Source organism: Mustela erminea, chromosome 18, assembly GCF_009829155.1.
Source record: "Mustela erminea isolate mMusErm1 chromosome 18, mMusErm1.Pri, whole genome shotgun sequence".
Taxonomy (NCBI): Eukaryota; Metazoa; Chordata; class Mammalia; order Carnivora; family Mustelidae; genus Mustela; species Mustela erminea.
Window position 1 is genome coordinate 46,042,375 of NC_045631.1, and position 27,459 is coordinate 46,069,833.

The 27,459-nt window shown below is 39.0% G+C and overlaps 1 protein-coding gene across 10 annotated transcripts in view; it reads left to right on the top strand.

Annotated features, from left to right (window-relative positions):
* The window catches only part of EFCAB3 (EF-hand calcium binding domain 3), a 208,997-nt gene that overhangs the window by 167,081 nt on the left and 14,457 nt on the right, over nucleotides 1–27,459 (top strand). For 8 of the 10 annotated variants that reach the window (XM_032320145.1, XM_032320147.1, XM_032320146.1 and 5 more), the window contains 6 exons: nucleotides 198–251; nucleotides 4,158–4,211; nucleotides 15,111–15,201; nucleotides 17,992–18,062; nucleotides 24,760–24,903; nucleotides 26,419–26,490. In XM_032320145.1, coding sequence (XP_032176036.1) covers nucleotides 198–251; nucleotides 4,158–4,211; nucleotides 15,111–15,201; nucleotides 17,992–18,062; nucleotides 24,760–24,903; nucleotides 26,419–26,490 — 486 coding nt within the window. Of the gene's footprint in view, nucleotides 1–197; nucleotides 252–4,157; nucleotides 4,212–13,707; nucleotides 13,963–15,110; nucleotides 15,202–17,991; nucleotides 18,063–24,759; nucleotides 24,904–26,418; nucleotides 26,491–27,459 lie in introns of those variants that run through there. The other 2 variants (XM_032320156.1, XM_032320155.1) reach the window with 2 other exon arrangements.

A 27,459-nucleotide genomic window follows, 5' to 3' on the forward strand; every position in this document is an offset into this window, starting at 1 on the left:
CAGGCTCTCTGCTCAGCAGGGAGCCTGCTTCTCCCTCTTTCTCTGCCTGCCTCTCTGCCTACTTGTGATCTGTGTCTGTCAAATAAATAAATAAAATCTTAAAAAAAAAAAGATGTGGTATATATACAATGTAATATTACTCAATTTTTATGAGTTTTTATGTGACTTCTTCTGTGTCTGATTCAAATGTTTTACAGGAAATGGGAAGGTTACAGTGGATTCAATAATGGAGGGCCTAAAGAAGTTTAAACGTGAGTGGAAATTCATGATTCATTTTATAAAAATGGATAATCTGGTGCTATGAGTTTATTTTTACATGTGTTTTCTTGGTGGTTAAAGTAATACATGTTCATTATAAAAAATTTCTATATCCAAAAAACAAAAGAATGCAAAAGGGAAATTTTAGTAATTCTTAATTCTATCACCCAGTGATATTCTATAGTTTTTCTCAACCCTAATTTTTTTCCTTGTACACACATAATTTTTATGTATTCAGCATTAAAGCCTCACTTTCAAACTACTCTTCCATTTTCCTATTAATGTTAAAATCTTACCTATTGATAGGTATGTCTGCATACCTAAAATTCCTTTTTGGATGCCTGTGAAATTTAACACATAACCTCAGAACTTTCTGTTTGCAGGCCTCTTAGCATATTTATTTCTAAAATAAGTTTCCCAATGCCAAATGCCACCGTCTGTACTTACTTAGAAAAGAATGAATGGGAGGTTTGAAAATGATGCTGTGAAACCCATCAGGAGAGGCAAGTTAAGACTTGTCTTCTGCCCTCTTACCCCCACACATGACCTCAATCTGTACTTCATTCTCCAGTAATTTTGATTTGCTCTCTGCATTTTTTCAACAAGAATGATTTTTTTTAATTGATGTGTCTCTGAAAGCCTGATCGTGTTTCAAAAAGAAGAACTTAAGAATAATTTAAGGTGCTTTATGTAAGTATCTACAAAATGAATGTTAATAAGAGAAGATAAATTTAAATTCTGGGCACCCACACTTAACATTTCCAAATGAGTCCTCTTGTATTTTATTATTTGCAAAAGAAAAAAGATCTCTTTGAATAGGTCCCATTCTATCCCATACATTCCTGCTTCTGTCACTGGTGCCAGAAAACTTTTGAAAATGTCTGCTTAGTAGCTTTTAACCCCAGCATTTAAAATCATGATGCTGAATTTATGGATACTGAAGCAATCCTCTGTGATTATGTATAAGATCAATGTTTTTGATTTATTGAGTACCCACCCACTGTAAAAAATAAAGTTAAGCAGTGAAAAAGGGACAAAGTTCCTGCTCTCAGCAAGGCTATTTTTGAGTGGATAGTACGTGCTCAATAAATGCTTGTGGGTTGACTAATAGAGGTTCTAGTCTCCTGCTTTCAGATAATGGAAGATTCACTAACCCAAGCAGCTATATCAAGGTCATTCTCATAATCACCCTCCCAATCTGGGCCATTTGAAAGAGTTATAGAACACCATGTAAAACCCCGGGGCATGTAAGTGAGTCACCCCAATCAGAATCAATTGTTAAAACCCTTCTACAAAGCCAAAAACGCATGGCTTCCTAGTCTTGCCTGCTTACTTTTCCATCCTTCTTCTTTGTCGCCTTCCATTTTTTCTTTTTCTCTGTTCTTCTTCTCTTCTTCCTATCTCTATTAATAGATTATTTTTCTCTCATCCCTGCTTCTACTTGTTTTCTGACTAGTATTGCCTTTTTCTCTTTTCTTTCTAGTCTCTGTCAAACATACACGGTTCACATGCCCACCCTGCTCTCCCACTTGCTTTCTTCACTATGTAAGCCATTCCACTTGCTGCCATCAAAATGTATGTTATTCTGTGAAGTCCACAGAGCATTAAAGAAAATGTAGACATTGAAAAGTGTGTTTCATAATTTTAGAAACCTTCAACATTAGTGTGTATTCCACAAATTCACCAAATATTACTCAGTGTCCACTTCCTATGCTTTCTTTATAGATACAGGTACTAAGAGAACAGATTTTATTTCTTTTTTTTTAAAAGATTTTATTTATTTATTTGAGAGAGAGACAGTGAGAAAGAGCATGAGCGAGGAGAAGGTCAGAGGGAGAAGCAGACTCCCCATGGAGCTGGGCGTCTGATGCGGGACTCGATCCCGGGACTCCATCCCGGGACTCCGGGATCATGACCTGAGCCGAAGGCAGTCGTCCAACCAACTGAGACACCCAGGCGTCCCCAGATTTTATTTCTGAATATTGTATACTGTATTGACATTTTTTGCACATTCAAACATGTGCTACCTATGATTTAAGTTTTCACTTTCATATTTCTGATGACTAGATATACTCATTTTTGAGACTGGCATTTTTTATACTTAAGTTATCTTTTTTCTCCAATCCCCATTTCACCATTTCTCTTTTTCTAAGGAATAAAAGTAAATTTCAGTTACCTAAACATAATAACATGAAAATGACACTTCTATATGAACAACTTCAAGACCTGCTAACATTTCATGTCATTTGATGGTGATCATTCAAAATTCTACTCTGGCTTGTAATGGTGTAGGTTGTAGGATTCTATATGAGAATTTCTCTTTTATATATAATTTTTTTATTTTTTTATTAACATATAATGTATTATTAGCCCCATGGATAGAGGTCTGTGAATTGCCAGGTTCACACACTTCATAGCACATACCTTCCCCAATGTCCATTACCCCACCACCGTCTCCCTACCCACCTCCCCGCTGCAATCCTCAGTTTGTTTTATGAGATTAAGAGTCTCTTATGGTTTGTCTCCTTCCCGATCCCATCCTGTTTCATGTATTCTTCTCCTACCCCGCCAAACCCCCCCACGTTGCCTCTCAACTTACTCATATCAGGGAGATCATATGATAATTGTCTTTCTCTGATTGACTTATATGAGAATTTCTAAAACCATACTTATTAGGACTATAGAGAAACTCTAAAAACATTTAGAAAAAAATCTACTGTGTAAAAATAAAGGCTGCCTCTTGTCAGAAACAGAAATCTTCCAAGTCCCATTCCCAACCAGTGTGGTGCCACATGCAGCATCCCAGGATGGCACAGGATCCCTCTAGCAAACCAAGCAATAGAGAAGAGAAGAAGAGAGAGAAGGGAGGAATAAAGGTGTTTGATTGGTTCTTCTTAATCCTATAAATTGTGTTTCATGTTAGTATTAATCTCTCCCTTTGCATAAAGAAAATGTAGCCATTTTGTGTGTCCTGCTTTCTGCGTGATATATTACCCTGTATAGGCTTTACAGCCTAAAGGTACTACCAAAACCTTTCCATGTTTCCATAACCTGCAACTGACCTTTCTTGATATCAAAATAACATTATTGGCTTTATCTGGCCAAACTAAACCAAACTTAGAGCATTGAACTATTATACCCAGCACTTTTCTCCTGAGTTAATCGCCTTGTGCCTAGCAAACCAAACTACCCAACATTTTGAGAGGACGAAAAGAAAAGAATTGAATCTACTATTAAAGTACTTGTTTCATTTTTCTTCTGGCCATAGGATAGAGTAGGGCAAGACAGATAGATTTCGTAGTCAATATTATAACAAATATTATATGTACATACTTCACAGGAGAATTCACTAGAAAGAAATAACTATCTCACAAAAAGTCATGTAATTAGTCAACAGGTTATAACCAAATCACTAATGAAAATGAAATGGGTAGCAAGTTGTCCTCCTTGAGTCAACAGTTTTTCAAAACTGCTTCACTTCTTTCATCCTAAAAGATGGTAAGTGAATAGTCTTTCCTTCAGTGTTGACTCTATTTGTTGTTTCAAAGACAATTTTTTTGGAGTTTGATACATTAAGGCACCAAAAGAGGCAATATGAATTAAGAGGTATATCTCTAACTGAGGATGAAAGAGTGCACTTATCGTGATGAGTGCCAGTGTTGTATGGAGGTGTTGAATCACTATATTGTACACCTGAAACTAATATTACACTGAATATTAATTAACTGGAATTTAAATAAAAACTCTAAGAAAAACCAAGAGATATGTCACATATAACGGATATTTTCACTTTCCCACTCATAGGAGGAAAAATTAAAAGAAAACTGTAATTTGCTCCTATTCTACTTTTCAAAACTTCAGAAATGTATATAACTTTGACTCCTAATTTTATCTTTAAGCAAAAAGGATGGTGCCACTGCATAAGTTGATGAAAACTGGACATGATACTAAAGGTGAGTGTGAGACCTGACGTGAAGGTATTTAATACTTTGACTTCTGTATTTCAATCCCATAGTTATATTCCCTCATAGTGTTGTCAGTCACTACCCTCTACTTGTTGCTAGGCAACTGTACACTTATCTCTCCAGTTGTTTTTCTGAGTTCTTTTTGCTTTGATAGTCCATATCACACTGCATCACAGGTGATTATCAAATATTTTACTTTGTCTTCTAAGAGATTTATTTGTGATGGACTTGTTTTTATCTCTAGTTACTTTGTAACTTACTTGGTGCAATTTATTTGAAACACAAAGCAGGTGTTCCTAACTCTGCCACTAAAGAGATGAATTCAACTCATTGTGCTTTAGAGTCCTTATCAATAAAATGAAAAAGGTGAATTAGATTAAAGATCTGTTAGTTCTTTCTCAGCTGTAAAATTCTAACTTTTGTGGTTAAAAAGACACTATCAAGAAAATGAAAAGACAACCCACAGAACAGGAAAAATATTTGTAAATTATGTGTCTGATAAGGGTCTACTATCCAAACATATTTAAAAAAAAAACCCTTGTAACTCAACAGTAAAAAACCAAATAACCCAACTTTTAAAATGGGCAAAAGATCTAAATAGATATTTCTCAAAAGAAGATATAAAAATGACTAATAAGCACATGAAAAGATGTTCAACATCATTAGTCATTAAAGAAAAGCAAATCAAAACTGCAAGCTACCACTTCACACCCACTTGGATGACTATAATAAAAAAAAAAGACAATAACAAATGTTGATGAGAGCATGGAAAAATTGGGAAACCTCATATATTGCTGGTGGGAATATAAAATAGTGCAGCTGCTATGGAGAATAATCTGGCAGTCCCCAAAATGTGAAACATATGACCCAGCAATTCTACACCATGGGATATACCCAAGAGAAATGAAAACATATGTTCACATAAGAACTTGTACAAGATTGTTTATAGAAACATGACCCATAATAGTCCAAAAGTGAAGACAATCCAAATGTCCATCTACTGATAAATGGATACACAAAATGTGGCCTATCCATACAATGGAATATTGTTCAGCCATAAAAAGGAATGAAGTATGGTTACATGCCAAAACACTGATGAATCTTGCAAACATTATACTAAGTGAAAGAAGCCAGACAAAAAGGCCACATATAATATTATTCTGTTTGTATTAAATGTCAAGAATAGGCAAATCAATAGAGATAGAAGATAGATTAGTGGTTGCCTGCAGGCAACTACTGTGAGAGGGGAGTGTGGGAAGTAGCTGCTAGTGGTACAGGGCTACTTTCTACGAGATGAAACTATTCTGGAAGTAGATGGTTACTGATGCCTGTACAAGTTTGTAAATATACTAAAAACCACTGAACTCACACTTTTTAAAGAGTATGTTTTATGGTATGCAAATTATATTTTAATTTTATTATATTATTTATTTTAATATATAACATTATATTTATTATATTATATTTTTATTTTTTTAAAGTATAGGACTGACCAAAAAATATATATAATATATGTATATATATATTATATTATATATAAGTATATATATACAGAACTTGACAAATAAACAGGTGCAAATTTGGCATTCTTGTTTTATATATATGTATATATATCATATATATATCATATATATGATATATATATGATATATATATGATATATATACAGAGCCCGACAAACTGGTGCAGATTTATATATATATATAAAATGTATAGTATATATATTATATATCTACAGAGCTTGACAAATAGGTGCAAATTTGGCATTCTTGTTGGTTTATATATATAATATATTATTATATATTTATTTATATATTTATATATAATATATGTATAAATAATATATTATATAAATAATATATAATAATTAATTATTAATAAATAGTTGATAAATTAAATAAATAATATATAATATATTTTTTATATATATTTTAAAAAACTAGAATGCCAGATCTGCACCTGTTTATTTGTCAAGCTCTGTAGGTGGAAAAAATAAACAATAAGCTGGACCCAATATAAGTCCTAGCCCCAAAGCATCTTCCATATATCCAGTGTACCTATCTGTGGAACCCAGCTTATGTCCTAGTATTATCAGCCCCACAGATAAATATCACACCAGTCCACCAGTTCTAAGCTACCTAGGATATGCCCATAAGTAAATTAAGTGAAATCAGCCCTTCATCCCATTTGGTTCTGGCTAGATGACTATTGGTGTAGCTAAATTATAATACATGCCTCCTCCCTGGGATATTATAATTTCTTATGTGTACCACCCTATTAATTTTGATGACTTCTGTCACCACTATTCACTCATAAATCATGGGAACCCAAATTTGAATGAACTTGTCCCACTTCCCTGTCAGCTACTTTTGGGTAGGCATGCCATCTTTTAAGTCTTTATGTTCTTTTCCTAGCAGATAGTAGGTATCTGCTGAAGGGATGAATGGATGCACAATCAGTGTCTACCATGTGTCGAGCTTTATCCTACATGCTTAGGACAAAAATCCCTACTCTCAGGGAACTTACACTGTAGTGAAGAGATATATGCAACAACAAAAAATAAGATAATAGTATGACAGAGATTACAGAGATTAAAATAAAGCAAAGACACGTTTCCAAAGAAGACATCCAGATGGCTAACAGACACGTGAAAAGAAGCTCAACATCATTCATCATCAGGGATACAAATCAAAACCACGATGAGATACCACCTCACATGTGTCAAAACTCAAGAACCATACGGACGTTCCTCAAAAAATTAAAATTAGAACTACCTTACAATCCAGCAATTGCACTACTAGGTATTTATCCAAAGGATACAAACATAGTGACTTGAAGGGGTATGTGTACCCCGATGTTTACAGCAGCATTATCAACAGTAACCTAACTCTGAAGAGAGCCCAAATGTCTATCAACTCATGAATGAACAAAGAAGATGTGGCCATATATAAAATGGAATATTACTCAGCCATCAAAAAACTGAAATCTTGCCATTTGCAACGACATGGATGGACCAAGAATGTATTATGCTAAGTGAAATAAGTCAGTCAGAGAAAGACAAACACTGTATGATCTCACTCATATGTGAAATTTTTAAAAGATTGTATTTATTTATTTGAGAGAGAGAGAACACAAGCAGGGGGAAAGGACAGAAGGAGAAGCAGACTCCCCACTGAGCAGGGAGCCCAACAAGGGGCTCAATCCCAGGACCATGGGGCTCAGGATCATGACCTGAGCCAAAAGCAGACTCTGACTGAGCCACCCAGGCAGCCCTCATATGTGAAACTGAAGAAAGAAAACAGGTGAACATCTGGGAAGCAGGAAAAGAAAAAAAAAGAGAGAGGAAAACAAGCCATAAAAGACTTTTTTTAAAGATCTTATTTCTTTATTTACTTATTTTTAGAGAGAGAGAGTACAAGCAGGGGAGGAACAAAGGGGATGGAAGAGGGAGGGGGAAGAATCTCAAGCAGACTCTCCTGAATGCAGAGCCCAACGTGGGGCTCACTACCCCAAGACCATTATCCAAGCTGAAACCAAGAGTCAGATGCTCAATAGACTGAGCCACCCAGGTGCCCTGAGACTCGTGACTGTAGAGAACAACCTGAGGGTTGTTGGAGGGATTGGGTGCGGGATGAGCTAGATGGGTGATGGATATTGAGAAGGGCATTGTTATCATGAGCAATGGGTGTTGTATGTAAGTGATGAATCACTAAATTCTTCGCCAGTATTGCACAGTTAACTACCTAAAATGTAAATTTTAAAAAATGAATTAATGAATAAATAAAGCAAAGGAAAGGGGTATAAGGAATTCTGGAAGTGAGGGCAAAAAGGTTAAGAGGTAAGGGAGTGAGCCATGCGTAATCTGAGGCAAGCACACTCCATGTGGAGGGCAGAGAAAGTGTAAATGTCTTTATACAAGAGCGTGCTTGCAGTATTTGAGAAAAAGCTAATTGGCCATTCTGGCTAGAACAGAGTGAGCAAAGGCAATGTAGGAAGAGATAAGATCATAGAATTGGGGACAGGACCATCACCTTCAGTCACATAGCCTATGCAATACGCAGTTCCAGGGTTGTGCAATAAGGTGTTCCAGTAAGAGGGTGGGGCAGGTGCGGCCAGTAACAGATCACATAAGCCTGAAGGCTATTGTAAAGGTTGGATTTTTGCCCTGAGTGACGGAGAAAACTACTGGAGGATTTGAGCAGAGACATAACATGCTCTGACTTAAGTTTTGAGATTATCCTGGCTTCTATGTGTAGGATAGACTTGGCAGGTAGTGGAAAAGGCAAGAGCAGAAGCAGGGAGACCAGTTAGACCAGAACAGCAGGTAGCGGTGGAGACGGTGGAAAGTAACCTGATTACATACATATTTTGAAGATGGAATCAACAGCATTTCCTGCTAGGTATATTCCTTGATATATCCCAGGGCCTAGAAGCACAAAAAAATATTTACAGCATGAGTGGATTGGATTAGATGTCAGATAGAAGAGGATTGGAGCATATTCCAAGGGTTTTAGCCAGAAAAGAGGAGGGAGCACAGGCCTGAAGGATGGAACTGCCACTTCCTAAGGTGAAGAGATGAATGAATAGGTGACCGGATACATGGTGTTATACTTGCTCAGTTAGTGAAGAAATTAATTCAAATCCATATGGATGCAAATACTGTAAGAAGAGGAGATATTAAAAAAAAAAAAGAGTATTTAGGGGCACCTGGCTGTCTCAGTCATTAAGCATCTGCATTTGGCTCAGGACAGATTCCCAGGGTCCTGAGATCACCCCACATCAGGCTCCCTGCTCAGCGGGGAGCCTACTTCTCCCTCTCCCTCTGCCTCCCCTTTCATGCTATCTTGCCCCCTCGCTCTCTATCTCAAATAAATAAAATCTTTTTTAAAAATCAGAGTATTGGGATGCCTGGGTGGCTCAGCTGGTTGGGCAGCTGCCTTCGGTTCAGGTCAGGATCCTAAGGTCCTGGGATCGAGTCCCAAGTTGGTTCCTTGCTCAAGAGGGAGCCTGCTTCTCCCTCTGCTTGTGCTCACTCTCTCTCTCATTCAGATAGATAGATAGATAGATAGATAGATAGATAGATAGATAATAGATAGATAGATAGATAGATAGATAGATAAACAGACTACTTAATGGCTTTCAGTAATATTAAAACTTGCTATAAAGTTGGTGCTGGTGAAATTTTCTGGTACTTTGGATTGATTCTTGAGAATAAACCAATAAGGAAGAATATATTTTATATTTTCCTCCTATTTTATATTTTCCTCCTATTGCCTACATATGTTGATTCTTATAATCCCCCTCACACCCTTACACTCCATGCCTTGTTTGAATGGTGTGTGGGTAAGTGTGTATTGCTAGGTATTTTCACTGTTGCTGCTCAACAAACTAACCATGTTGGTGTACATAAATTTTTAAATTATACCTCTTGGTCAAAAGGAGTAATAACTAAAGTAGTATTTTATAAAGAAGAGTAAGCCCTTCTATTTTTGCAAATATTTCCATTTTCATTAATCTAGATTAGTCAGGAGGGAGCAAGAGAGGTATTGGGGCTCATCAGGATTAGGCCATCCCAGAGGATTTTACCTACCCAGATTACCAGAGTTGAAGTTGGAAATAGTTCCTAACTTACCCTGTTGATTTCTAGATGTTAAAAGGCTGAAAAAAGCCAAAGAGGTGGGATTAATGATGAAGCACAGTATCTCTGCCTAAAAAGGAAGGAACATCTTGCCTTTCTCCAGTCATTCACCGAACACCTCTTATGATTCTGTCATACAACCTTGAGCTTTCAACCTCAAGGTGCTTATGCTCAGTGAAAGCAAAACAGCCAGGGAGAGAAGGGAAGGAACCTTCCTATAAAGAAATTGGCCTACTGGGGCAGTATCTCTAACAGGGAGGGAGGTAGCTACATTTTTTTTTTAAATTCTGAAAAGTTCAGTTCCATCAATCTGGTAAATGACAGAATTTGTGAGATTATCTTCTCCTTGAGGCTCATATATCTTTAACTTCACAAGATGAATTAGACATTAGATATTGGGTTTTCCGGACTTACAAATTATAAATCACGCTGAGACACAATCTTCTGTCATGAGGCTTTTTTCCTTTAGCAAAACAGTACTGCATAGGAAGAAGCCTTATATCGGATATTCATTTCCTTTCTATTCTTCATAAGGTCAGAAGAGAATATGAGCCTAGACAACTATTAGAGTAATATGGGTGAATTAATTCCAATCAAAAACAGCTATATTCATTCAACATTCCTACTCAAATATCTTCAGGATTCTAGCCAGTGCTAATAAAGACCAGATTGCCTTACCTTAACAATGAAGATGTGCATGTGTCTTAAAAAATAAAATTTAATTTTAAAACCAGATTAAATGAGTAACATGGCTGATACAAGAAACTAAAAAAAAAAATAAATAATGGGGACTATGGCAATCAGGAATCTTAGGGTTTCAGCTAAAAGAGTGACAGTTGTTCTGCTCCAACCAATTACTGCTGCACCAGAAAGTGAGCCCTGTGTTCTGATCTTTGGGTTTTTCACGCAAAGTTCTAAACTGGTAAGTTTTAATTTATCCATGTTTTCACTTATGAAATTCAAGTTTTTAAATGCTCTGTAAGCCAAAAGAAACTTGTATAAGGATCAAATTCTCAATCTCTGTTCTGTTTACCAAGCCCAACCCATCATACCTAATCTTTTTAGTTTCCACTACCTCACTTTGTGTAATCCTGTCCTCTACTGGGTCTGCACTGTTCCTCATCTCCTAATCTTTGTGATTATTCTGCCTGCTTTTGGTCTTCCTTCACTCTAAACTGCTCTTCCCTCAGTGCTACACATTACAGTTCTACTTCTCCCTACACATAAGACCTAAAACAGTAAACTCTTAGAAGAAAACATAGGAGAAGAGCTTCATGACTTTGGGTTTGGGAATGATCCCTTGGATATGACACCAAAAGCACAGGCAACAAAAGCAAAAATAAATAAACTTGACTACATAAAAATCTAAAACTGCTGTGCAACAAATAACATAATCAACAGACTGAAAAGGCATCCTACAGAATGGAAGACAATATTTACAAATATTTTAAATAATAAGGGCTTAATATCTGGAATATATAAAGAACTTCTACAACTCAACAGTAAGAACATAAAAAAAAAGTGGGCAAAAGAACTGAATAGACAGTTTTCCACAAAAAATATGCAATAGCCAGCGAGCATATAAAAAGATACTCGGGGTGCCTTGATGGCTCAGTTAGTTGAGTGACTGGCTCTCGATTTCTCAGTTCATGATCTCAGGGCCCTGAGATCAAGCCCCAGGTCAGGTTCCCCGCTCAACAGGGAATCTGCTTGAGTATTCTTTCTCTATCTCCCCATCCGTCTGTCCCTTCCCCTCCTCAAATGCGCTCTCTCTAAAATAAATAAATAAATCTTTTTTAAAAAGAGAGAGATACTGGGGTGCCTGGGTGGCTCAGTGGGTTAAAGCCTCTGCCTTCCGCATAGGTCGTGGTCCCGGGGTCCTGGGATCAAGCCCCACATCAGGCTCTAGACTGCTTGGCGTGGAGCCTGCTTCCTCCTCTCTCTCTGCCTGCCTCTCTGCCTACTTGTGATCTCTATCTGTCAAATGAATAAATAAACTCTTAAAAAAAAGAGAGAGATACTCAACATTACTAATCATTAGGGAAATGTAAATTGAAATCACATTGAGATATATCACCTCACACCCAATAGGGTGGGCGGTTTTTTGTTTGTTTTACTGTCAAAAAACAGAAGAGGATATGGAGAAATTAGAACCCTTGTACACTGTTGGTGGGAATGTAAAATGGTGGCCACTATGGAAAACAACATTTCTTCAAAAAATTAAAAATAGAATTATTGTGTGATCCAGCAATTCCACTTCTGGGTATATCCAAAAGATTGAAAGCAAGGTCTCAAAGAGGTATTTGTATACCGGTGTGTCATAGCAACATTATTCGCCGTAGCCAAAAGGTGAAAGCAACTCAAGTGTCCATTGGCAGACAAAGGGATAGATAAAATGTGGTACATATAATCAAATATTATTCACACTTAAAAAAGAAGGAAATTCTGACACAGGTTATAACATGGATGAACTTTGAGGATATTAACTAAGTGAAATAAGCCCGTCACAAAAAGAGAAATACTGTGTGATTCCACTTTTATGAGATCTCTAAAGTCAGATTCATACAAAATAAAATGATGGTTGCCGGTGATTGATGGAGGGGGTACATGGTGAGCTATTGTTTAATGAAGGTTAGAGACTTGTTTTTGCAAGATAAAAAAGTCCTGGAGATTGGTTGCATGCAATGGGAATATACTTAATGGTACTAAACTGTATGCTTAAAATGGTTAAGATCATAAATTTTATGTATTTTTTACCACAATTTGAAGTATTAATAATTAAAATAATAATATTAACTTATTTCTCAATGATCCATCCAATAGAAGCTGCCATTATTCCCATTTTAATCTTGGTAGGCCCTAACATAGTTGGCCCTTATTAAATACTTGTTTAATCCATCTGTAAATCAAACCATCATTTTCTTTCCCTTTGTATCCCAAAGCAGAATAGGAGGCAATGCACCAAGTTCAGAAAGACTAGAGAAATGTCAAACTATGCTCACAGTAAACAAACTCTAAGAGCAGGAATATAAAGCCTCTAGAACTGCTACTAAGTGAGGCCTGAAGCAATTTGGGGGGCTCAAGCTAAACCTTGGGTGCCAAAGGCATCTATGCTTGGCCATGATGAAGACTAAGGACATGCCTAACTCCTATGCAAGATGATTTACAATGCCATGAAACCTGTGAGATCTTGAATATTAAAGTTTCTAATTAAAGCAATCATAATCTTTATTTAATTGCTCTTTTTAAATCACTCTTTCCAATACTACTATATAGTCTGCAAACCTATGAGAGTTTGGGGTATTTTTGTCCTTCTCCCTAGGCTTAAGCAATTAATGAAATCAAGGCATTTGAGTAAAATTTTTCATTTGAACAACTTCCAACTCACTAATTTTTTTTTAAGATTTTATTTATTTATTTGACAGACAGAGATCACAAGGAGTCAGAGAGGCAGACAGAAAGAGAGGGGGAAGCAGGCTCCCTGCTGAGCAGAGAGCCCGATGTGGGGCCCGATCCCAGGACGCCGAGATCATGACCCGAGCCGAAGGCAGAGGCATTAACCCACTGAGCCACCCAGGCACCCCGAACTCACTAATGTTTAACATGGAAATATATTAATACAGAATTAAAACAAAAACAAAAAAACTCCCCCTTCCCTGAAATTCCCACAGTGTCAAAGTGTTCTCACACTCACACATCCCTCAAGGGTGCTAGATAGACCACATTGAAAACATGGTTGCTCTAGAGCTGGAAGGAGGTTATAGGTCATTCTCACCTGGGCCTGAGCCTGAGAAGTGAATGAGGTCACAGTTGTATGATGGAACAAACCCTTTATTGGATTCTTGATCTGATTGAAGCCCAGAAGTGGTAGGTAGCGTGGCTTAAAAGTAGGCAAATATCTGGATTTTGTAGGAATCAATGCTGAGTCCTTTTTTTTTTTTTTTAAAACCAATTGTCTCTATGAGAGATTTAAGGTAGTTTGTTTGTTTGTTTGTTTGTTTGTTTGTTTTAAGTAATGATTGTTTTGCGCCCTGAGGATGATTTCACAGCACCTTTCAAGTGCCTAAGTTATTGAGCCCCTCCGGAGTCCCCAGCTCTGTGGTAGGTTTCCAGATTTTGAACACATGTAACTGAGTTGTTTAGAAACAACTGGCTTTCTAGGCTCTGAGGTGAAGACATAGGAAAATGGACCAAACTATAATCACACATTCAAAGTCATTTTCTTTGTGGTTTCATAGTATTTGTCTATCATTCCTAAATCAGTAACCCAGTATTCTTGTCAGTGAACCACCTAGTACAGTCTACACTTTGAAAATTGTAATTGGAGAAGTAAAACCAACAATAAAAGGGGGAAGCCTGGGGCACCTGGGTGGCTCAGTGGGTTAAGCCTCTGCCTTCAGCTCAGGTCACGATCTTAGGGTCCTGGGATCGAGTCCTGCATCAGGCTCTCTGCTCAGCATGGAGCCTGCTTCCTCCTCTCTCTCTGCCTGCCTCTCTGCCTACTTGTGATCTCTCTCTGTCAAATAAATAAATAAATAAAATACATTTGTCTTTAAAAAATAAATAAATAAACAAAAGGGGGAAGCCTTACCAACCCATCTTCTAGTCCATAGGCGGCTGAAGTGGAAAGGGAGGACTAGGGAGGCTCTAGTGGTTAAAAGTCCATCCAGGAAGGTCTAGGCTAGCAAAACGGCATTGTATCCCACCTCTGCTCCTACCAAATGTGTTCCCACACAGTGAGTTCGTAAGAACTGACAGGGCAGGGCCGGACTTCCCAGAAGGAAATTCTGAAAAATCTGTTTATTACCAGGCAGATATCCAAGACATAAACAATCAGGTAAATATTTTAAAGACGCTGTAACATTTTACTCTCTGTCGATTATAACATGAAATGGTCTACTGATTTCAGAAATAAATTTTGTCTTTATTTCAAGTTATTTAAATAAGTTTTTGTACATATTTCCAGGATGCTTTATCTATGTCCAATGGTATCGCTTATTTTTATATATGATTAGAATGACATTATTTGAAGGGGGGAGACATAAGACATTTTGCTTAGAGATCTTGGGGCAGTGAAGCAGTCCTTCCACACGGCCTTCCAACTTTGCACACACCTCTAACTTGAATTTGCGCATATAACCATTCCTCAAGGCTCTGGACTTCAAACTCTAGATCTTGAGCTAGGAAATTTGCAAAAGAAAATAGAAGAATTAATCTGTTATTTGATCCTATTTGTATCTGAATTCCAGACAGAGTTATTGGCCCCATGGCAGTTTCTGACATCAAAGCAAAACTTAAGCTGAATCCTCTAACTAAAGTACCCAGCTCCCGTGGCAAGAGGTAAGTAATGAATGTATTCAGGTGATAGATTAAGGTAAAGATTTTTTTTTTCCTTCAGATTTTACTTATTTAGGGACACCTAGTGGGTCAAGTCTGTTATGTGTCCATCTTCAGCTCAGGTCATGATCCTAAGGTCCTGGGATTGACCTCCTTGTTCAGCAGGGAGCCTACTACTGCTTCCTCTGCCTGCCACCCCTCCTGTTTGTGATCTCTCTGTCTCTCTCTCACTCTCTCTCTCTCTCTCACAAATAAATAAAAATCTTTTACCTAGTTTTGAGAAAGAGAGAACATGCATGCATGAGCAGGGGGAGGGGCAGAGGGAGAGGAAAGAGAATTTCAAGCCAACTCTGCTCTGAGCATAGAGCCCAACTCAGAGCTTGATCTCATCACCCTGAGATCAGGACCTGAGCCAAAATCAGGAGTCAGACACCCAACTGACTGAGCCTTAGGTGCCTCGAATAGATTAAGGTGAAGAATTATTAAGGTGATAAATATTTTAAATACCCATAAAGGCTATGAGTAAACAAGTTAGAAGGCTCTTCAAGTACCCTGTGATAAATTTAGTTATAAAACCAAATATATGAATTGAAGATAAAGGGGTTTTTTTATGAAAAGAAAAGAATATGTATCCTTTTAGGTTGAAGAAACAAAAAGTTCTCTTTCCTATTCCCCCGATTGAGAGGGAATTTTTGTGTAGGGGATCAGAATATCCTGGAGGGCTTAAGAAGTTGTCAGTAATACATTAAGATATTTTGAGTGCCAATTTAAAGGAGAATGAAGTTAGAAGATCAGGAAGAAGACCTAATCTCCTAAACAAGTCAGTAAAGAAAAATGGTCTATAGCTCAAATACAGCCAGTAAAACGAAATCTTGGTTAGTCATGACTAACCTTGAGCTAAAACTGAGAAGGGAGATTTGCCTGTGACATTAATACTAGCTTTTTTCTCAGCCTGATAACTACAAATTCCAATAAACCAAAGCCACTAATGACGGAAAATAAGATCCTGATCTATATTTTATCAAAGCATAAGAAGAAAAGCCTCTCTTCTCTTTCAAAACATCCATTTTCTGGACAACTTTAAGAGGATTTTCCCCTAGAGCCCTTGATTGTGCCACTGCTACAAGAATAGATTCTGACCTTTTTCCAGGGATGTGGGTAAGAAAACCTTACAGCCGCCAAATCCCTTGATCTCATTGTTCCCTTACCCTGCATTACAAGCTGTCTCTCTAGTGACATCCTTGTCATTGAAAGTAGTCAAGCAAAGACCTGACAATACCACACATGGAGGGAATTCCTACATGAGATGAGAGACTAGACTGAGCTCATTCCAAATCTAAGGTACTTCAAACCTTTGAAACATTATAAAATAGAAAGATTGTGTGAGCCAAGATATGATTTGAAATTCTGCCAGGAGTATCCGTTTTTTTTTAATGTAGCTAATAAAGACTTCATACTGCCTGGCCTGCTACTTTCCTCTTGCTTCTTCAGAACTCCATATTTCTCCATCTATTGCACTTTTATATCATGCAAAAGAAATTTGTTTATATTTAGACATACAGCAAATATAAAATAACGTATCTGAGTAAGGGCCAGCTTGAGTTTTCAGAAGTTCAGAGAGGTGATTCGAACAGAAACATCAGCAGAAGAAATCAGTGTTAGTAAAAACAGAGAAAATAAGACTAATTAGGTAAAATTCCATGTCGAAAAGGAATGGTGCATTTTGAGACCTTATCACCTCAATTTTACTAGGTCCATCTTTGAAAATGAGTTGAACCTACTAGATACTCTAGAGGATACTAAATTCATAAACCATAACTTTTTAAGTGCACCATGTTTAGTATTTCTTCCTGCTTCGCTTTTTTAACTGCTTCTTGTAAAAACAAAAACTCAGAGATTCCATGTTAAAATTTTCAGTTTAGTACCAAAGCTTAATATTTTTTAAATTAATTTCTAAAATCATGATTACTTAAGTCTACTTGTAAATGACCATATTATAAGCAAACTCAGTTTTGCATAATATATTTTTATGTTCCTAAACTGCAGGAGATCTCCTCCTGCAGATCTATACAAAATACACCCAAAGTATTAATACATTCTCTCTTTTTCCAGATTTTTTCTGAGAAAATGAAAAGTCACCCAGGGTTCCAGACTTTCCAGAAGTCCTCTCTGTCTCAGACGACAGATAAATAGATAGACAGGCAGATGATAGATAGCTGATACATACATAGATGCTATATAAGTTATAGATATAGTTGTAGATATATCTACCTCTATCTAATATGCTGGTAAAAATATAGTTTAGCAGTTAAAGTCATAAGATAAATATCATTACAAAGCTTTCAGGATATTCACTGTAAGAGTATTTAATCCACTTAAAAATTTGAAACAACTTCTATTTCTAGCAATTGGAATAGTGTAGGGCTTATGTCCTTGAGCTTTGGAGTCATATAAGCCTGAGTTTGAATCCCATGACTTTCACCTGTTATTTGTGCAATTTGGGACAAGTTATTTAATCCCTCTGAGATTCAGTTTCCTCTTTTGTAAAATGGAGAAAATCATATATTTTAAGAGGAATGGACAAGTATAGGGCAGATGTGGACCTCACTGGCCAGCATTTCCTCACTGTCCCTCCTGTAACTATTGACAGGTGACAGTAACAGGTCCCTTAGGAGGTGAGACTCTGGATATATTGTGATGCTTACAGCCATTCCATTCAGCAAAAACTGATGAATAGAACTAATATTTGCAGGTTTCATGTATGTATTGAATCTTTTCATGTCTTTTGTTCAGGGATAAAGATTTACCAGGATCTCTCCCCTGCCAAAGCAAAGAAAAGAAGCTGAATGCTTCACAAATGCAAGGTAATGACGATAATCCCTCAGATGAAAGCATCGACTAATGCCCCTTGATAAATCTGACCGTTTTCTTCTCTAAGAGAGATCTGCAGTTTCGAGAGCTATCTGTACAACTCTGCTTTTTGAGAGCAAACGTTCTAATTCAATGTCTAACTTGTGAGAAGGAAGAGGGACTACTGTCAAACAGACATCTTCCTAGGATTTGGATAATCCTGGTCAAATATTTTTATTCAAATAAGAACTCATGAGCATACAAAAGAACAAATGCAAAGTCAAATAGAAATCAAATAATGGGGCAGTATAAATAGCTATACTGGCTGTAGTTTATTAGTCCAAACAGCAAATATTTATTTAAAGCCCACAGTATACCAAGCATGGGAAACATAACAAGTAACAAGTCAGACATGGTCACTGCCCTGATAAGGAATCCTTCAGGGAAGTCAGGCCATTAAACCATGAATTTTTTTTTTAAAGATTTTATTTATTTATTTGTTTGACAGACAGAGATCACAAGCAGACAGAGTGGCAGGCAGAGAGAGAGAGAGGGAAGCAGGCTCCCTGCTGAGCAGAGAGCCCGACACGGGACTCGATCCCAGGACCCTGAGACCATGACCCGAGCCAAAAGCAGTGGCTTAACCCACTGAGCCACCCAGGCGCCCTAAACCATGAATTTTTGAGTGAAACATTTAAATCACAGTATAACACAAGTTATGATGGGGAAGTATAAAGTATTTCAGGAGCATAAAAGAAAAACCTGACTTGGTTTGGGAGGGTTAGAGGGGAGTCCCAGAGAAGGTGGGATAATAAGTAGGAGGCAAAGAGTGCAAAAGAAGTGTTCTGGGAAGAAAGAGTGGAATCTGTAAAGGCCCAAAGGAAAGGGAAAACATGACTCCCTGGAAAAAAGAAACAGGAAAAAAAAAAAAAGGAAAGAAAGAAGTAAAGAAAAGAAGGAAAGAGAGAAAGTCAAGCATGGCTGTGTTTGGGTTCTGGAAGGCTAGTGCATCACCCCTCCAAGTTTGGAACCAACTGAAAACAAAACAGAAATTTAAGAATCACCTATATTGCTGGGAAAGCTGGCTTAAAAAACACAAAAGATTATCAAAATCAGAATAGCATTTTTTATTGTTAAACTAAGCTAAATGTCTTAATAATAAGTTTACAGCCTTCTAAAATTGTAAAGTTCCACCAAGTTCATATACATTGGTGCTTGTATTTTTTTTAAGATTTTTATTTTATTTATTTATTTGACATAGAGAGAGATCACAAGTAGGCAGAGAAGCAGGCAGAGGGAGAGGGGGAAGTAGGCTCCCTGCTGAGCAGAGAGCCCAACTTGGGGCTGGATCCCAGGACCCTGAAATCATGACCTGACCGAAGGCAGAGGCTTAACCCACTGAGCCACCCAGGCGCCCCCATTGGTGCTTGTATTAAGGGTTCCCAGGATCTTTTTTTTTTTTAAGATTGTATTTATTTTATTTAAGAGGGAGAGGGGGGTACACAGAGGGAGAGAATCTCCAGCTGACTCCATGTTGAGCATAGAGACTGACACCGAGCTCAATCCCACCACCCTGAGACTTGAACCAAAACCAAGAGTCAGACGCTCAACCCACCAAGCTACCCCGGCGACCCCCGACCCAGGATCTATTTTAATCAGGTATTATCAGACATACAGACACAGAAATGACTGTCAAAGAGGAAGAAGTATTTTATGTTCATAGATCTCTAGAAATAAGAGGCAAAGCACCATAGTCAGTCAGGAGGCAAGTAGGGGGAAGTGGGCAAGAGCCTTTCCTGTGGTTTCTGAGGAAGGAACAGGTTTTAAACACTATATGCTAACAAATCTCAAGTGTATATGTCTAGCCCACGCCTCTCTCCCCAGCTCCAAGCTCATATCTGATTGCCTCCTCGACACCTCCAACTGTATGTCTAATAGACACCCAAAATCAGCATGTCCAAACGGAACTCCTGATGTGCTCCTCATACTCATTTTATTGTGATAAAATACATGTAACATAAAAATTACAATTTTAGGGGCACCTGAGTGGCTCAGTCAGTTAAGCATCTGCCTTCGGCTCAGATCATCATCCCAGGGTCCTGGGATCAAGTCCCACATCGGGCTCCCTGCTCATCAGGGAATCTGCTTCTCCCTTTGCCTGCCTCTCTCCATGCTCATACTCGCTCTCTGCCTCTCTCAAATAAATAAATTAAATATTTTTTAAAAAATACAACTTTAACCATTTTCAAGTATATATGTTCAGGTCAGTGCATTAAATATGTTCACAAGTTCTACAGCCGTCACCACATCCACCTTCAGACATTTTCATCTCCCCAAACTGAACTGCCACACGCACCAAACAGTGTCTCTTCCCCACATCCTCTTACTCTTAAAACACGCTCTACCCACAGCCTTCGGCATCTCCTTTCGCTGCTCTGGAAGAAATCTTGGAGACATCCTTGAGTCTTCTGACTCAACCTACCTGTCAGTGCATCAGGAGATCTCATTGGCTGTACCTTTAACATATATCTAGAAGCAGCCAATTCCTACCACCTGTGCTACAATCATGGTCTGAGGCACATTGCTGCTCACCCAAAACAGCCCCCAAAACTAATCTCCATTCTTCTACCCAAACCCTTACAAAAGTCTGTTTCTCTAACAAAAGCCAGAGTGATCTTGTTAAGTCATGAGTCGTGTGCGAGTAAGAGAAGGAGCTGACCTCAGGAACTTCGAAAATGGTGTTTTGACTAGAAACTCTTAAGACCAAACACCAAAGGATCTATACATAAACCACGTACTCTGGCCAGTACAGTTGTTTCTCATTAGGAGGACAGCATAACAATTCTGAAGCTGTTATACATGTCTGCTAGGATGAATAACTCAGTAGATGGTTGGTGGATGCTGGGAGCCAAGCTTCCCACTGCTGGAGTGGGCAGTTACAGATAAGGGGAGAAGGCCAAAGTGAACCACTGGTACTGGCTTGCGTCTGAGACATGAATATCTCAGAACTCATGTGAACTCAGGTTTGACTTCATATGGATACAGATGGATGGCTCAAGGAGTAAATGCACGTGTGTATACATGCGTTAGTATTCACGCACATACTTCCTAGCTCTGTCTGCTGAGAGGACTTAGAGGCTGTGACACCCCCGCAGCAGCACGCAGACCCGGCCCCCAGATCAGGACTTCTAACGCCAGCCTCCTGTGAAAGAAGCAGAGTTGCTTGGATAAACGGCCAATTCTAGGGCCCAGGCAGGGATAACAAGACAAACCTGGGACATCTAGTGACAGAAAGGAAGGGGGCGCTCAAAAAACAATAGGACACAAGAGCCTCTCAAAGGGATGCAGAAGCCAACCTCAGCGCGTTCACAATGTGAAAGCTGGAGCAATTTGGGCAACAAAAATACAATAAATAAGATAGTATTGGGTCATAACTCCAAGTACAAAATAAGTACCTGCAAGTCCATACTGACAGCAATAAATGACTTAATTTTTTAATGAAGAAGAGACAAATCTCTCTTACAAGAGAATTCCAAATAACGCATGGAGATACTACCTCCTCCAGGAGGTGGAAGGTAAATCCCCCTGTCCCCAGCCCTCTGTCCCTTGAGTCTGGACTTCCCTTAGTGACTTGCTTCCAAAGAGTAAAATATGGAAAGGAGGGAAGTTTCTTTACAGTGTAAAACCCTGACAAACACTCCCTCAGTCAGGTAATCAAGATAAACATCATCGGTGATAAGTCACTTTGGCAATACGTAGCCTTGATATGATGATGAGAGTGGTACTTCACTTTGGTCACCTTCTTTCCAAAAATCCATCATCTCAGGCTAACCATGAGAAAATCCCAAATTGAAGGACTTCCACAAAATACCTGAATAATATTCCTCAAAACTGTCAAGGTCACCCAAAACAAGAAAAGTCTGAGAAACTGTTACAGAAAAGAGGCTAAAAAGATGTGACAACTAAATGTAATATGGCATCCTAGATGGGATCCTGGAAAAGAAAAAGGGCCTTAGAGAAAAACTGATGAAACCTGATCAATGTCTACAGTTTAGTTGAGAGCACTACACCAATGCTGGCTTCTTAAATGCAGTAAATGTGCCACGGTAATGTAAGGTGCTAACATTAGGGGAAACTGGATGAGGGACCTGCAAATTCTCTAGGCTATCTTAGCAACTATATCCAAAACCAATCTAAAATAAAATTTAAGGGGCCCCTGGGTGGCTCAGTCAGTTAAGTGGCTACCTTTGGCTCAGGTCGTGATCTTGGGGTCCTGGGATCGAGCCCCGCATCGGGCTGCTCAGTGTGGAGTCTGCTTCTCACTCTGCTCCCCTCCCCGACTTGTGCTCTGTGCTCATTCTCTTCTAAAACCTTTTAAAAACAAATAATAAGGGACGCCTGGGTGGCTCAGTTGGTTAAGCAGCTGCCTTTGGCTCAGATCATGATCCCAGCGTCCTGGGATCGAGTTCCGCATCGGGCTTCTTGCTCGGCAGGGAGCCTGCTTCTCCCTCTGCCTCTGCCTGCCATTCTGTCTGCCTGTGCTCGCTCTCTCCCCCTCTCTCTCTCTGATAAATAAATAAAATCTTTAAAAAAAAACAAATTTTGCAAAAATAAAATAGAATTTAAATTGTTAAACATTAGCATGCACACGCATGCACATACACACACACATTACCTTTCTGACCTCTCTTACTCTGCTGCTGCTGCTCACTCTGCTCCAGCCTCACTACCCTCTTCGCTGTTCCTGGAACATGCCGGGCCCTTTCCCCTTAGTGCCTTTGCTCTAGCTCTTCCCTCTGTCTGGCCCTCTCCTCTCCAAGAAATCCACTCCCTCACCCCCATCAAGTCTTTGCTCCGATCTCAGCTCTGTAATACAGCAACCTGCCCCTCAAACCCTAGAACTCCCATCCCCCCCAACTCCATTACTTCGTCTTTTTTGCAGAGCACTTACATCTTCTAACCTTCTAACATGCAATCCAATTTCCCTATTCATTGCATCCATACAAGGGCAGAGATCTCTGTCTGCACTCATGCACCCTAGCACTGGGGGCAGCCCCTGGCACATAGAAGGCATACTCTTAACTCTAACAGGCTAGAAATACTGGGGAGAATTAGAAACAAGTCAGAGACGGCTCCAGCCCTAGAGAAGCCTGTCTTCAACCAAGGGAGAAAGATATTACCCATTCACACCCTCATAAGGCTATCATTAGATCTCTACAGAGCAAATCACTCTCACACATCCAGATGCTAACACTCGAATGTTGACATGAAATGAGTTTTCTTCTGGTGCCCTTTGAGATATACTTTGTTCTGGGTGTATTTCGTCATTCACAAATTTTAGGAAATACATGTCTAGGGGTGCCTGGGTGGCTCAGTGGGTTAAAGCCTCTCCTTCAGCTCAGGTCATGATCTTGGGATCCTGGGATCGAGCCCCATACGGGCTCTCTGCTCAGCAGGGAGCCTGCTTCTACCCCGCCCCCCAGCTCTCTCTCTGCCTACCTCAGTACCTACTTGTGATCTCTGTCAAATAAAAATAAATAAAATATTTTTAAAAAAAAGAAAAGAAAAGAAAATACAGGTCTAATTTGGGCTCCAGTTAATACCCTGCATATGTCTTAGAAAAAAACATTGAGTCTATTCAAAACATTCACCTACATATAATTTGGGTCCATTGTAGTGCATCAGTTTTCTGTTGCTGCCATAACGAATTGCCACAAACTTAGCAGCTTAAAACAAAACAATTTTATTATCTCCCAGTTCTGTGGACCAGAAGTCCAGGTGGGCTGGACTAGTTCTTCTTCTCCCAGTCTTCCAAGGTCAAAGTGAAGGAACTGGCCAGCCTGGCTTTTTATCAAGAGGCTTTGAAGGGGAATGCTTGGGTGACTCGGTTGGTTAAGCATCTGCATTCAGCTTAGATCACGTTCCCAGAGTCCTGGGATTGAGTCCTACATTGGGCTTTTTTGCTCAACAGGGAGCCTGCTTCTCCCTCTGCCTGCCCCTCCCCCTGCTTGTGCGCTTTCTCTCTCTCTCTCCCTCTCTCTCTCTCTTTCTCTCTCTCTCTCTCTTTTCTGACAAATAAATAAAGTCTTTGAAAAAAAAGAGGCACTCTGAAGGAAAACCTGCTTCCAAGCTTGTTCGGGTTCTTGATGGAACCTAATTCCTTGTGGTTCTAGGGCTAAAGTCCCACTTCCTTACTAGCTGCCAACCAGGAGCCTCTCTCAGCCCCTTATGGCTATCTCTGTCCCATGTCACATTGTCCCTTCCATCTTCAAACCAACAACAGAGTCCTTGTCATGCTTTGAATCTCTCTGATCTCTCCTTCTGCCACAGCTCTCTTGCTTGTAGCGGCCCAGGGGACCCTGTGATTAGATTGGGCCCACTCAGTAATCCACGGTAATTCATCTTAATTATATCAGCAAAGTCCCTTTTGTCATGGAAGTAATACATTCACAGATTCCAGGAATTAAGGTGTGGACAGCTTTCAAAGACCATTTTACCAACGTATTTTGTTTTCCACCACGCAGTTTATTCCAAATTAGATCTCACGGAAGGACTCTGTCCTTTATATGAAATGTCTATTAAGTACTCATTTTTCTCTCCATACCTTTTCAGAATATGATGTCCAGTCAACTATATAGTCAGTCCTAGTTCCATTAGAATATGTACTTACTCTTGAATAACTGCCCAACTAACTTAATTATGTTTCCTCAGCCTTCCAAGATGCCTACAACTTTTTTAACAAGGATAAAACTGGCTGTATTGACTTACATGGAATGATGTGCACTTTAGCTAAGCTGGGAATGAATCTAACCAAGCATGATGTCTATAATGAATTAAGATGTGCTGATATTGATCGTGAGTACTTTAACTTGTAATTAATTTTCTCATAAAAGCTTTTTACAAATACATATTTTTTTAAAGATTTTATTTATTTATTTGACAGAGAGCGATCACAAGTAGGCAGAGAGGCAGGCAGAGAGAGAGAGAGGAGGAAGCAGGCTCCCTGCCGAGCAGAGAGCCCGATGCGGGGCTCGATCCCAGGACCCTGAGATCATGAACTGAGTGGAAGGCAGCGGCCCAACCCACTGAGCCACCCAGGTGCCCCACAAATACATATTTTTTTCAATGATTATAAAAACAGAAATAAGGGGCACCTGGGTGGCTCAGTGGGTTAAGCCTCTGCTTTCGGCTCAGGTCATGGTCTCAGGGTCCTGGGATTGAGTCCCACATCGGGCTCTCTGCTCAGCAGAGCCTGCTTTGCCCTTCTCTCTGCCTGCCTCTCCACCTACTTGTGATCTCTCTCTGTCTATCAAATAAATAAATTTAAAAAAAAAAAGAAATAAACTTCATTATCAAAAGTACATATATGTGTTCCTCTTTAAGGATATCAGTACGGTATGTGTATAAGTTACAAAATCAATTTAATGCAAAAAAAAAAAATCTAATGCTACCAAGTAGACTATTCTTTGAAAAATCCTATGCGGAAACTAAAAATGATTATCACATTTCAACATTAAATTCAGATTACCTATGGTGATGGACACTTTGGAGGGTGCCTTAAAATAACAGATACAAAGGCATTGACAATTTCAAAAAATGACACGTTACCAAGAAAATCCAAGCCCTTTGTTTCCATTTGAATCACGTTAGTACAAATCTTCCTTTGATTCATGGAGCCCACCTATATTGAATTTTAAATGCCACAGCATTTGTGTTGTTATTTTTTTTAATTTTAGATAATATTTCCTTTGAATATAGGGACCTAGCGATTATAACCCGATCTGATATGGAATATACAGTCAGCAAATTATCTCCTCTTCACCTCTCCCCACCCGACGGCCAGTGCCCCATTTAATTAGCATAAGTTCCATGTGTGAATCAGTGTCACCAGTTAATTAAGGTGTCACTTGTTGCCACTAACTCTGCCCAATTTTCCTGGTCTTGTCTCAAAACATGCACACCTGCCTCTAATAGTACTATCCTAGTTATAGGAGACTGGGTACAATTTGGGGGTTTTAGGACAATAGAAATATCAGAGGTAAGAAGGGAGTGGGAAAGCAGGAGCGGATTCCTTGCAAAAATCGCAAGTCTCGCAAAAAAGTGTGAGTGGATAGGACTGCAGGGGCTGGGCGCCCCTAGTTTGGTGTTTGTACCCCATGATTGCTTCTGGGGGCTGTGGGTGACTCGCCTAATAGTGCCAAAACCACTTCAAGAAGACCAGAGCTTTCCTGAGCACATCGGCAGCCTTAACGTGCGGTCTGACTTTAAGTATTAGACAGTCCCGTGTGTTTTCGTTTTCTATTTAGTATATAATCAGATGACTAAAACGCATCTGATATCCTTGTTCTGAGCCTTTGATTTCTGTTGCAGAAGACGGGAAGGTGAATTTCTCAGACTTCATAAAAGTCCTAACAGATAAGAACCGCTTCCTGAAAGCTGTGGGTGAGTAGAGATACTGCTGACCGTGGCCCTTGTGTGGCTGCGATTCGCCGCACAGTCACCACGATTCCTCTAGGCCTCCGAGCAGGGACAAGTGAGGGAGATGTACACTGGCAGGAGCTCCAAAACAGTATTTGCCAAGCAAATGGATACAGTTTTAGAATTTTAACTTAAATACATCAAGTCCTTCTGCAGGAGACACTGCTTTTTGGTCTCCAATGCGGAACACATGGAATAGTGTAGAGAGATTCGGTCCCCTCTTATAATATTCCTCACCCAGTGCATGTGCTACTCTGGGAGGTGCTCCCTTTATATACGAAAAAAAAAATTTTTTAGAAGAAGAAAAATGTTCTCTCTCCTGAAAATTTGGGGCATCGATAATTCACTATTCCTAAAAAATATCTTCCTCACCCTGAGGAAGTCTGCCCTCAGTGTGACAACAGTAGAGTCGACTGGAGGCTAGAGAGCATGATCTCACACAAGGTCATAAGTGATGTAGACGTGTCCTTGACCTACTGTTATTAGTCCTCTGATGGTTTGTTTAGGAGCTTAAAGGTCTACCATGGAAAAACTAACCGCAATTTGTATCATGTTTTCTGGGGTAAATACATTCCAAATTCCAAATACTGTGTGTGCTTTCGAAAATACATTCATTCATAGGCTGTGAACTGTCCTTAGAAGAGACAGAAGCTACTGCTTCAAGTACTACTGTAGTAACAAGGGTTTGCCTGCAAGCCTGAGGCTCGTTTATCAGCAATTCCTTTACCCAGAAGAATGGGACAATAGTCTTTAATACATTTATCACGTTTTTGTTAAATGTATTAACTTACAAGTCAATGTTTACTTAGAAGTCATAGAACTAAAAGCATTTTTTAATGATTATTGTGTCTGTTCAGTAATCAAAATGACCTTTCTACCCAATAGAACAAATTTTGAATGTTTTTCTATAACTCTCTAGTACCTGGCTCGGTG